A 13,819-nucleotide genomic window follows, 5' to 3' on the forward strand; every position below is an offset into this window, starting at 1 on the left:
GAGAGGGTCCGTCTATGTGATGTCCTTCTGTCTAGGCGGTCGGTGGATGTTTCTAACGACACACTTGACCATCCATTCAATGCCCTCGTTCACGCCGTCCCTACAAAACATCAACTTTGAAAAGCATCCTACCCCACCAGCATTGTTCCGGCAGTCAATCACTTACCCTGTGAGGGCCGTACATGGCTGGACCAGACAATCTCGTTTGCCAATCTTAGGCGCACAGTCACTGAAGGAGGTTTTAATGTCGGACACTGACAAACAGTTCTGGTGGAAGGACAGCAAACATGACAAGCTGGAGTAAAAATACTGCACCATCAGACATAAATAGTACTTTAAATATTGCCACAGTACCGCTACGTCTTGTTTGTTGGCCAGAACCAGGAGAGGAACACCTTCTAGAACCTCACTGCTGATCATTTTCTCTGAGATGATGAGAACACATTGAATCAGACGTAAGGCCCTGTCTACATTTAGCCAGATAACTCCTTAAACAAATAATTATTTAGCCTAAGCCACACTAACCCATCGTTTAAGGTTCCATTTTTTTACACGGGTAAGTGCGCAGTGTATTTCTTGAATTTCAGATTCTTAGTTTTGTATGGACTTATCGATCGTTTACAATGTGAGTTCGGAGAAGAAGTGACGCCGGAAAGACCGTGCCCCGCGCGCCACAGCCAGCTTCATAAGAAGCGGTTTCGTAACTCGGAGGTAACCACTGGAAAGATGGAGGCGAGTCATCCAGACATAATAATAATAAATGTTACTTATAAGGCGCCTTTCTGGGCGCTCAAGAACACTGTACAAAATCCAAACAATAAAATCATCAATTGGAAAAAAACAACAACAACATGCAACTGCATCTGCGTGTGGTTCAGCAGCTGCACGGCCGCAGAGAGAACGGTGCTCCAGAGAGTCATAAAGACCGCCCAGAAGTTAATCGGATACCCCCTCCCCCCCTGGCTGACCTGTACAGCTCCCGCTGTCTCAGGAAAGCACAGGGCATCCTGAAAGACCCATTCCACCCCGGGCACAGCCACCTGGAACTACTACCCTCAGGCAGACGCTACAGGGTGCTAAAAGCGAGCACCAATAGACTAAAAAACAGCTTTTACCCAAGAGCCATAGTAGCATTAAACAGGCACTGAGTGAGCACAATATGTCCATCATGTCCTCATGTGTAATGTTTAAATTTTTTTCTATTTTTTCGGACTACAATGTGCAATAATGTTATATGTATGTGTGTATATATATTCATATGCATGCATATATGCACCTGTGTGGATATATATACATTTACATATATACATCTCTCATCTCTATCTTTTTTTAAATATTTATACTACCATATTGTACATGCACCTTAGGAGGATCTGCTCCAATTTCGTTGTTCTTTGAACCTGTTCATTGCAATAATGACAATAAAACTCTATTCTATTCTATTCTACAACAAAGATCGATAAGATTTACAATGAATGAGCAGTTAGGAATACATGTGTTTTGAGTCTTGATTTGAAGAGGGATATTGAGTGTCAGTTACGAAGGTCTGGTGGTAATGAGTTCCAAAGATGAGGGGCTGAGCGGCTGAAAGCTCGGGCACCCACGTTGGACAGTTTAAATACGGGGACAGTGAGATGGATAGATGAAGAGGGTCTTAGGGAACGTGAGAGCGTGGCGACATGGAGCAGGTCAGAGAGAGGTTATGGATAGCTTTGAAAGTGAGGAGAATTATTTTAAAGTGGAAACGGTTTTTGATGTGTAGCCAGTGGAGTTGCTGCAGAACATGCATGTGTTTCTCCTTCTCAATTATTATTATTATTATTATTATTATTATTATTCTTTAATTCAGTCATTGGTGGAGCTCAGAATAGTATTTGAATGTTGTTTTTAATATTGTTGTGCAGCACTTTGGAAACATTTTGTTGCTTAAATGTGCTATATAAATAAAGTGGATTGGATTGGATACAACAAAGATCGATAAGATTTACAATGAATGAGCAGTTAGGAATACATGTGTTTTGAGTCTTGATTTGAAGAGGGATATTGAGTGTCAGTTACGAAGGTCTGGTGGTAATGAGTTCCAAAGATGAGGGGCTGAGCGGCTGAAAGCTCGGGCACCCACGTTGGACAGTTTAAATACGGGGACAGTGAGATGGATAGATGAAGAGGGTCTTAGGGAACGTGAGGGCGTGGCGACATGGAGCAGGTCAGAGAGATATGACGGAGAGAGGTTATGGATAGCTTTGAAAGTGAGGAGATTTATTTTAAAGTGGAAACGGTTTTTGATGTGTAGCCAGTGGAGTTGCTGCAGAACATGCATGTGTTTCTCCTTCTCAATTATTATTATTATTATTATTATTAATATTCTTTAATTCAGTCATTGGTGGAGCTCAGAATAGTATTTGAATGTTGTTTTTAATATTGTTGTGCAGCACTTTGGAAACATTTTGTTGCTTGAATGTGCTATATAAATAAAGTGGATTGGATTGGATTGGATTCTACATGTACAGGCGTTTGTCGAATTCACACATGAATACCAAAAGAGAAGGAAACGCACGATTGCAGCTATTTGGGATACAACACATCTCAGACGACAACATAGCAATTTTGAGCGGCGGTTTTGGATAAAGCTTGGAAGAACGGTAGCCTGGTGAAATATGTTTGTCAACGAGTGTGTTGTGTCAGAGGAACGGCAAGAGAACTTTCGAATATCCAGGTCAGCTGTGATTCTACTTAGCGAACAACTTTGTCCATTTGTCGAAGGGGAGACTACAAGAATGCGGACTCTCGTTAACGAGGGAAGACTACGGAAAACAGCGAATCCAGTTTATCGGTTATTGGCCGGGATGTATGTCGAGCGATTGCTCAACGTTTAGTTTTATACTCCATAAATATTGTGAAGCCATGATGTGGTTGCAGTCATCAAGTATGACCGCCAATTTCAGCCTACAAGCACAGTGTCATGACTAGATATATAGATCCCTAGATTTATTGTTGTAAAATGTTCTTTCCCCCTTTGTCAACTTTCACACGCCCATTAAAGATATGATTCATGTATGATGGCTCATGTGTGATTCACAACGACAGGGCCAGTCTAACAGCTGCTGATGGTGATGCAAGCAAGGTTTACTGTTAGAAGAAATGTGGCAATAGGCTACATTGAAACACAGGATAAGAATACACTTACAGGTCAGAGGTGACTTTGACATAATATACATGTGCATTTGCCATTTTCTGCGCAGGCGTACTCGGTCCTTAGCGACGGGGGGATCTAACATAATAGTGAGAGTCCAGTCCATAGTAGATCTAACATAAAAGTGAGAGTCCAGTCCATAGTGGAGCCAGCAGGAGACCATCCCGAGTGGAGACGGGTCAGCAGAGCCTAGATGTCCCCAACCGATGCACAGGCGAGCTGTTCACCCCGGGTCCCGACTCTGGACAGCCAGCACTTCATCCATGGAAACCGGACCCGTGCCCCCCCTCCACAAGGGAGAGGGGGGCACAGGCAATAATGATGTGACGCATGACGGTATCAAACCAAATCTTGGTGTGCAATTTTTTTTGGGGCGTTTTAGCGTTGGCGGGCTCTGAAAATACACTAAATCTCCCATAACCCTCTGCGCAGTGTGGGGAGGACAAGGTGGGGGTGAGGAACACCATAAGCAGCAAGTGAAGTGTGTTTTTAAGTTGAGAGAAATAGTTTTTTTGGTTGTTCCTAAAAAAGAAATCATTAAAATCCATCCATAACTAACTGAGTTATGGTGCTAACTGACAAACAATACCCTCGCGATAACGTAACCTGTTTGGCGGAGGTAAGACAGACTGCGTTCGGCAAAGCAAAGCGGCTGGGGAGAGGGAAGTCTGGGTTTCCCTGCTTAGGCTGTTGCCCCCGCGACCCGACCTCGGATAAGGGGAAGATGATGGATGGATGGATGGAAGTTGCAGTGTTTTTCATAGTTTGGCCAGGGGTGTGACATATACTCCGGAGCCACTTATGTGTGAAATGATTAACACATTACCATAAAATATCAAATAATATTATTTATCTCATTCGCAGAAGAGACGAAGAAAATGTCAGCAATCGTCTCACACACGTCAGCAATCGTCACACACACGTCAACCAATAAGAATTCGGCGGGGGAGGGTCATGGCAGAAGTGCATTGTGGGTTTCGGAATGCTAACTGCTATATGCTCCTGCCGTAGCTATTAAAATGGATCATTTCAGCTGTGCGGTAACTTATAAAAACTGAGAAGGGCTGAACAAAAATGGCACCGAAATGGAGATCATGTACTGCAGATTACAAGCTGGACGTAGTGAAATATGCAGCAGAAAACGACAAGAAGAAGCGACGCATACCTTTGGAGTTGGCAGAGTTGTTTAGAAGCGACATCGAGGAAGAAGATTTCATCGGATTTATCGATTAGGAGTGACAGATTGTTTGGTAAACGTATAGCATGTTCTATACGTTATAGTTATTTGAATGACTCTTACCATAATATGTTACGTTAACATACCAGGCACCTTCTCAGTTGGTTATTTATGCATCATATAATGTACACTTATTTAGCCTGTTGTTCACTATTCTTTATTCATTTTGAATTGCATTTCAAATGTCTATTCTTGGTGTTGGATTTTATAAAATAAATTTCCCCCAAAATGCGACTTATACTCCAGTGCGACGTGTATATGTTTTTTTCCTTCTTTAGCATGCATTTTCGGCCAGTGCGACGTATACTCCGGGGTGACTTATAATCCGAAAAATATGGTAGGAGTAAATGGAATAACTACATGATAAGTCCTCAATAATCATTCATTTTCCACCACTTACTATGTCACTTTAAATACACTCCACTGTAAGTTTTTTTTTACATTTGCTTGAAACAGTGGATACCCTGGACCTTTTTTTGTACTTGTATGTAGTAAGATTTTAAGGTTTTAACATTATGTTTGTGTTAAATTACAGTCAGTGTGTTTATCCTAAACATTCCTGGCACTTCATTTTACTCTCTCTGGAATTTTTAAGTGGGTTTTCTTTGGACATATACCACAATATCTTCGTACCGTGGGCTTAATACCGTGATAATATTGTATTGTCAGATTTTCATACCGTAGTAACAACACATGTAAAAATAGTACTGAGAGTAGTTGTTCTCACCAAAAGCTTCCTTCGATTCAGAGAGACGTTCTTCATCGGTGGAGTCGATGACATAGATGACTCCATGTGACTCTGCATAGTACTACAAAGCAATATGTCACAAGTGGTAATTATTCCATTCAGTACTACAAAAATACTGAACAACACTGTACTCAAGTCATTGAGGTACACCATCACTTCAACACACAACAGAGTATTACGACAATCATGCAAGGTAGTAGTTGTTGTGAATAACTGACCATATGTATATATAGTATTATTACAAAGTAATACTAAAGCACTCAAAAGCATGAAGAAACATGGAAAAACAATGCGCATACATTATAAACACAATAACCATCAGTAATACTTAAAAGATACTTACTTTGTCCCACAGAGACTGAAGTTCTTCTTGGCCTCCCAGATCCCAGAACATGAGACGAGCTTTACCCACGTCAATCGTACCGACTGGACAAGACATTAACAAAGAAGTCATTAGAAAAATATGCGAACATTACAAACGAAGAAATAAACACAGATATGTTAATACACACAAATATATAAAGTAGATTTACGGTAAAGATACACTGAAATTAAAGTTATTATTCAAAACTGAAGACCAAAATTTTAGGAAACCAAGGTCGAAAAGTGAAACAATGAAATAAAGGATTGTCCCGATTATTATTACCAATGTTTTAATGTTTATGACTGTGTAAGAACCTCACTTAGACTAAGGCGATGAAATTTCAGAAATCCTTATTTATCCTTCAAAGGAAACAATCAGAAAATTATAAAAATATTCACCAATGGAAATTCCCCTAAAATACCAATATATTTTATATAATTAACAAAATAACGGAATATACTGAATGGTGCCAGAGACAGAGTTGGCGTCAAGGGGGAGCACAGCGGAAGTTGTTCCACTGCAGCAAGACAAGAATGTCATTGGATAAATGCTTTATGCCGCCCACCAGACATTCAGTGTCTCTGCAAGCCTGGGAACAGGGGGCTGGCCTTGGCTGGTGTGGACGCTGGGCTTACGGAAACAGAGGCTCTATGTTGTGCGCCTGAAACAATGCAGATGCTGTTTTTGGATTAGATGTACCGTATTTTCCGGACAATAGGGCGCACTTAAAATCCTTTTTTTCCCCTCACAACTCGACAGTGCGCCTCATAACCCGGTGCGCCTAACGTAAGGAATAAGTTTGGTTGAGCTTACCCACCGTGAAGCAATTTTGTTTGGTACATGGTGTAATGATAAGTGTGACCAGGAGATGGCAGCCAAGGATAAGAGATGATGGGCAACGGCGTTGATTGTTATGAAATCATAATAAACGTGAATTCATCGTGTACTCAGCCGTGATATTTTACATACATAAAAAAAATCACGTGGAAAAATATATAAATGACAAAAACCAGCACTACTTTATTTATGTATGTTATTTTTCAACAGCTGAAATAAAGTTGCCCGTTTGAACCGTCAGATAAGCCTCTTGCATGATTGTGTGCCCCAGACTCTCAAGCTCTCCTCCTCTCCTCTCCCACACCTCTCTCTGTTGGCAACCACTGTAATGCTCTCTGATTTTGGTTGCTATGGTAAGGTGTACATGCCTTCAAAAAAGGATGCAGATACAACATTTTAAACTAATATAAAGTGCATGAGAAGTTTAACTCACCGTAACGCTAAATTAATGGGAGCCCTGAGCTTGTTTCTCTGCAAGGAGACGGTCCTAACTGGGGTTAATGGGAGACAAAGACACCCGAAGCGTGTCGCTTATGTCCAGTCTGCTCCGTTGTTTTGTTTTGCTCAAACACACATTTAAGGCTATAGTCATTTGCGATCTCCAGCAGTTGATCTTCTTCTTGCATAGACATGCTGGAGTCACCTGGTTTGTCGACAAATGGGTCGCGGATCCATTCCTTTGCAGTTCGTGGGTCCTTTGAAGTTGGGAAGTAGCACTCGAACTAGGGCTGGGCGATATTTTTATGCCATATCGCGATATATATTACGATATTTTGCCTCGGCCTTGAATGAACACTTGATGCGTATAATCACAGCAGTATGAAGATTTTATGTGTTTACATTAAAACATTCTTCTTCATACTGCATTAATATATGCTACTTTTAAACTTTCATGCAGAGAGGGAAATCACAACTAAGTCAATTGAACAAAGGTGTATTTATTAAAGTTATTAAGCAATGGCACAAACATTCAAGTCATTTCCAAAACATAAGTTGCAAGATTGTCAGAGACATATTAAGTGTCAAATAAAAATGAGCTGCATAATAGGAAATCAAATAGTATTCCTCCTTCATTATGTGGTAGCTTACTACGGTTATATAATTCTCTTCATTCTCTAGCGAGTGACTTTACAAATGATGCTACATATTAGCAGTAATGCTACTTTTTATAGCAACGCTTTTTCCCCACACTTGACAAAATACGGTTGTCTGTTCGACATATTCCCACTTGGAGCCGAACCACCGCCAGACGATGGAAACCCTGGTGTTTTTATTGGGAATTAAGTCTTCCTTCATTTGTTACCACATCCGCAGCATTGTTGTGTCCTGAGCAAGACACTTCACCCTTGCTCCTGATGGGTGCTGGTTAGCGCCTTGCATGGCAGCTCCCTCCATCAGTGTGTGAATGTGTGTGTGAATGGGTAAATGTGGAAGTAGAGTCAAAGCGCTTTGAGTACCTTGAAGGTAGAAAAGCGCTATACAAGTACAACCCATTTATTTATTTATCTTTCTCACGTACGGCTACGTTAGCAGCTAACGTTAGCCACACCGCTAGCTCTCTGGTGGGCGAGGGCGTGTGTGTGACGTGACAGTTTGTGACGTATGTAAGAATGTGCGCCTGCTTGTCTGTAAGAAGGAGACACACGAAAGAGCAAGGAGAGCCTGAAGTGTACGCCAGCAGCTAAAAGTCCTGCGTGAGAACGGATACTAGAATATTACAATATAGTAATTTTCTATATCGCACAGAGACAAACCCGCAATATATTGTATATATCGCCCAGCCCTAACTCGAACTCTTTCAAAAGCACAGACAGGTGATCGTGCACCAGCTTGGCGAATGAAGGCGCGGACTCAGTCTCACACAAAATCCCCGCTAATGTTTGAGAGCCGGTCGCCGCATATTATGCAGAGCGGGCTTGTTCACCTGTTGCGATAAATCCATATTTCAAGTATGGCCCCTGGTGTTGTATATTAAAAGCTTTTTGTTGGAAGTCGTAGGTTGTTCTTCTCTCGCTCCGCTGTGCCTTTTACCCTTCACAGAGAAACTTTCCAAATATGTCTGTTTTTTTACTCATTTTGCTAGCTGGGTAAAATTTTGCCGCTCAAGTGACCACGATACAACCGAAATAATCTGGTCTTTTTCAAAATAAAAAAGACTTTTCAAAATAAAAGATTTTTCGGGCTTGGATAATAAATAAAACGGAAATAAGTTATTATTTCTTGTGCGGCCCGGTACCAATTGATCCACGGACCGCTACCGGGCCGCGGCCTAGGAGTTGGGGACCACTGATGTACACAACAAGGAAGTGTTTTCAATTAAAAAAATAAAAATAATAATATAAATCCTATAATAATGCGCTTTATAACCCGGTGCAACTTATATATGAAATGAACATCAAAAATTAACCATTCATTCATAATCCAGTTCATTTTTGAGAATATATATATATATATATATATATATATATATATATATATATATATATATATATATATATATATATATATACATATATATATATATATATATATATATATATATATATTTCTTCCCCTGCGTTTTTCTTCATTGAAAAAGCTCCAGGGATCAATCAGAGCGGCGCTAGAGTCGCGGGATGCTGACTCTGGGTTTGACCAAAGCTGATACTGGTACTTCAAATTTTCAAGATTATTGAATGATTACAGACCTTTTACATGGTACTGTATATCTTATCATAATTCATTTCAGGTCAGGGCGATATATTGAGTTTGTAAGATATATCAATATATTTTTAAACAAGATATGAATTAAGAAAATATAGAAATATCGATATAATTTATTATGTTAAAATAATCGCTTAATAACATTGCCAATTTTTTGTTTTCCAAGAGGTACTTGCACGTATAAGAACATCCATGATTGGTTGGTTGTTTACTATGAGTTACGATTGGTTGAGATAAGGCCATTCAGAGGCAAGATAGGGCGGGTCACGGAACCAGGCAGGGAAATCACAACAGACATCTCAAATAACGACGAGAGAGTCGTAGAAGAGAAGAGAGAATTTTCAAGCGAGCGATTTATAAAAAAAAAAAAAATAGTGGACGATGGCAGAGGGATTTTCTTCAAATTTTTCTTTTAGCAATGTAGACAACGTCCAGGAAACCCACAATGCGTCTACTTGGCCACATTTGGACAAATGTACGCCTCTAGATAAAACATTAATTTGAGTTGTTTACCATGTAAGCCCAAATCAAAAGTGTTCTAGAGTTGCCAGCACGAGAAATGCTGCCACAAATGTACACCGAAGTGAGGAGGATCATAGATGGATCATTTTATTTATGTTATGTAATTCTGTGCTACTTAAACTGTTTATTTTCTGTGCTGTTAATACCCATCTCGACTAATTGGGTTTACAAAAGTACCACTGACTGTTTACAGTTCAGTTGTCATTCACTTCAATTTCAGTGAATCTCGCTTAAAAATTAATATCTTTGTATGTATACTTTCCCCGGAAAATATATCGAGATATGTATTGAATATTAAGTTTAAGTAAAAATATATCGAGATATACTTTCTTGTCCATATCGCTCAGCCCTAATTTATATCATATTAAATATATACCTGTAATGTTGTATTATTGGTATATATGGTGTTCTGAACCCAACTGAAAACCGTCTTACAAAACCGTGATAAGATCCAAACCATGGATTTTGTGAGCTATGTAATATAACGTGTATATGAAATGTAAAAAGACACTTACTGTTCAGTCCAACTGTGGTGGTGATCTTGGATAAATTCATCCCCTTGTAGTTCCTGCTGAACTTTGTTTTGGTTTGTTCCAGAAAAGTCTGCAAGATATCAAAATGCACATGATTTATTTAAAATGCATTATATATTTTATACAGATAGGCACAAGCGCCCCTGCGACCCCAAAGGGAATAAGCGGTAGAAAATGGATGGATGGATGGACATTAACTGACTTATTTATGCATTACAATACTGTGAGTCATTTTGTAAATTAAAACAAAATTATACACGTTGTATTTACATAATACATAAAGGCTGCAAGAAAAAATATGATAACCAACACAACCGAATCGCCATTCCTATATTTTACGATTTTGGACTGATTTATGATTTTTAAGAACTAAAAAGTTTTTTAGATCATCACCAAGCATACTCACTGCACGTATACGTCACACATCAGCAGCCAATATGAGCTTTTTAACCTGTATCCTGTTTTGAAAAGGTTTTATTATCATTTGTAAAACAAATAATAAATTGCGAGAATCGTTTGAATCAAATATGAATCAAATTGTCACCCCGAAAATCTGAATCAAATTGTGGAATTGAGTTGAGTTTGTTTTTATTTCAAACATGCATGCATACAACATGATACATCACAATTTCCAGTTTCTCCATTCAACATGTTCGAACAGGAGTAGGAAGAAGCAGAGCTTATTTAATCTTACCCCTTTTCCTTTATAGAGCAGTTGCTAAAACTTTTGCTCACTTTCTGTTCTCAATTCATCCACAATATACTCCATAAGTAATACCATCGCTGTGGCTTGTGCAGCCCTTTGAGATGCTTGAGGTTATGGGCTATATAAGTAAACTTTGATTGATTGATTGAACATTAAAAATAAATAAATAAATAATAATTAGTGAATTGAATCGTGAGTTGTTGTAAAAGTCACATTACATTCCCTAATATACATAGTAGTACATTATTTTCACTTCAGTGTATTCAGACCTATGCAGTACAGCCACTTTTAACATGTATTACATATTTTAAAAATATACTAAATATTTTAAAGCTTGTGCAGTGTAGCCAGATATACTAAATAGTTTAAAGAATGTGCATGCAGTACATGCACCTTACAAGACACCGTATACTTTATATTTGAAAGAGTAGTATATCCACATTTTAAGATTTTTAAGATATATTCTCTCTAAATTCTCTTTTTCTGGACTTTTTTTCTGTAATCTCACTGACTACCAGCGTGTTTACAGTAGTTTGTGTAACACAAATTACACCAGATATATTGCCGAAAGTATTTGGCCACCCATCGAAATGAAGAGAATCAGGTGTCCTAATCACTTGGCCGGGCCACTGGTGTATAAAATCAAGCACTTAGGCATGGAGACTGCTTCTACAAACATTTGTGAAAGAATGGGCCGCTGTCAGTGATTTCCAGCGTAAAACTGTCATAGGATGTCACCTGTGCAACAAATCCTGCCGTGAAATTTCCTCGTTCCAAAGTCAACTTGTGGCTTTATTATAAGAAAATCGAAGAGTTTGGGAACAACAGCAACTCAGCCACCAAGTGGTAGGTCACGTAAACTGACATAAGGGGGTCAGTGGATGCTGAAGCTTGGTAAAGAATCTGGGTATTATCTTCGACCCAACTCTCTCGTTTGAGTCACACATCAAGAGTGTTACTAAAACGGCCTTCTTTAATCTCCTTAATATTGCTAAAATGCGTTCCATTTTGTCCACTCCTGACGCTGAGATCATTATTCATGCGTCCGTTATGTCTCGTCTCGATTACTGTAACATATTATTTTTGGGTCTCCCTATGTCTAGTATTAAAAGATTACAGTTGGTACAAAATGCGTCTGCTAGACTTTTGATAAGAACAAGAAAGTTTGATCATATTACGCCTGTACTGGCTCACCTGCACCGGCTTCCTCTGCACTTAAAATGTGACTTTAAGGTTTTACTACTTATGCGTAAAATACTACATGGTCTACCTCTATCCAATCTTGCTGATTGTATTGTACCATATGTCCCGGCAAGAAATGTCATGTCATGTCATGGGTTGTACTTGTATAGCGCTTTTCTACCTTCAAGGTACTCAAATCTGCGTTAAAAAACTCTGGCTTACTAGTGATTCCCGGAGCCCAAAAAAGTCTGCGGGCTATAGAACGTTTGCTATTCGGGCTCCAGTACTAAGGAATGCTCTCCCGTTAACAGTTAGAGATGCTACCTCAGTAGAAGCATTTAAAACTTAAAACTAATTTGTATACTCTAGCCTTTAAATAGACCCCCCTTTTAGACCAGTTGATCTGCCGTTTCTTTTCTGCTCTGCCCCCCTCTCTTCCGTGGAGGGGGGACAGGTTCGGTGGCCACGGATGAAGTGCTGGTTGTCCAAAGTCGGGACCCGGGGTGGACAAGCAAGATGATGTACAATTAATAATAAAAGAATAAAAATAAAAACTTATACAGCCTGTAAACTTGAATAGAATACAGTCAGTTAAAAACAACTAACATAATTCATTGTGTCTCAAGGAGTTACAGGCCTCAATATAACAATTGTGAACATCCATCCATCCATTTCTACAGCTTATTCCCTTTGGGGTCGCTGGTGCCTATTTCAGCTACAATCGGGCGGAAGGCGGGGTACAGCCCGGAAAAGTCGCCAACTCATTGCAGCAATTGTGAACAAATGAAAATGAAAGTGTGTGAATGTGAGTGGGAATGTTGTCTGTCTATCCGTGTTGGCCCTGCGATGAGGTGGCGACTTGTCCAGGGTGTACACCGCCTTCTGCCCAATTGTAGCTGAGATAGGCACCAGCGCCCCCCGCGACCCCAAAGGGAATAAGCGGTTGAAATGGATGGAAGGATGACAATAAAAGTCTGTGAACTCACCGTCTTGCCAGCGTTATCCAGTCCAAGTATTAAAATGCAATATTCATCCTTTTGAAACATGTATTTATACAAGCCTGATAGTAAAGTGTACATGGCGACAAACAATGTCAACTACGGAATACGTCCAGCTATTGAGATGTTTCTCGTTTAGTTTGGATTTAACGCTGACAGTCGATCGTCATAGCAACGTACTTCCATAGTTTGATGAAATACTTTCACTATTATGTTCGTGTAGTTTAAAAAAACTGAAGAGGTGAATTCAAGTAAAAATGTCGACTGCTACTTCGAAAATGGCTGTGGTGCGACGTAAACAGGAAGCAGGATTCCAGGAATTGTGGGAAATGAAGTTTACAGTGCAATACTGGCATGGCTTTTAACTGACAAAAAACTTCATTTCCCAGATCGAGCTTCTTTTTTACTATAATAGAAGTTTACAGTGCAGTACTCATATGGCTTTAAACTGACAAAAAACTTCATTTCCCAGATCGAGCTTCTTTTTTACTATAATAGTGTGTTGCACAGTATCGCCTTTGTATGATTAATACCTCGTATAAGGATTTTATTGGCGTGGAAATCACTCCCTAAGGCAGGGGTGTCCAAACTTTTTCCACTGAGGGCCGTACTCTGAAAAATCAAAGCAAGCGGGGGCCATTTATTTTAAAAACCAATACATATATGTATAAAAAATATAAATTCAGGCCTCCACTCAGGCTTGATCCCGGGGACCCCAAACAGGTTTTGGTAAAAATAAAATGTTAGAAATGTGCCATTATTCAATATTATTATTTTTATTATTATTAACATTTTA

At 39.4% G+C, this 13,819-nt stretch overlaps 1 protein-coding gene across 1 annotated transcript in view; it reads right to left on the reverse strand.

The window, feature by feature from the left end:
- arfrp1 (ADP-ribosylation factor related protein 1) overlaps positions 1-13,340 on the reverse strand; it is a 13,916-nt gene extending 576 nt beyond the window's left edge. The window contains exons 1-7 of the mRNA XM_061887892.1: positions 13,012-13,340; positions 10,120-10,207; positions 5,522-5,604; positions 5,158-5,239; positions 355-425; positions 167-267; positions 1-100 (exon numbers count right to left, since the gene is read on the reverse strand). The exon at positions 1-100 is cut by the window's left edge and continues 576 nt beyond it. Coding sequence (XP_061743876.1) covers positions 13-100; positions 167-267; positions 355-425; positions 5,158-5,239; positions 5,522-5,604; positions 10,120-10,207; positions 13,012-13,104 — 606 coding nt within the window. The 5' untranslated portion in view covers positions 13,105-13,340 and the 3' untranslated portion in view covers positions 1-12. The remainder of the gene's footprint in view (positions 101-166; positions 268-354; positions 426-5,157; positions 5,240-5,521; positions 5,605-10,119; positions 10,208-13,011) is intronic.
- Between the last annotated feature and the right edge of the window lie 479 nt (positions 13,341-13,819).

This window comes from Nerophis ophidion, linkage group LG02 (genome assembly GCF_033978795.1).
Source record: "Nerophis ophidion isolate RoL-2023_Sa linkage group LG02, RoL_Noph_v1.0, whole genome shotgun sequence".
Taxonomy (NCBI): domain Eukaryota; kingdom Metazoa; phylum Chordata; class Actinopteri; order Syngnathiformes; family Syngnathidae; genus Nerophis; species Nerophis ophidion.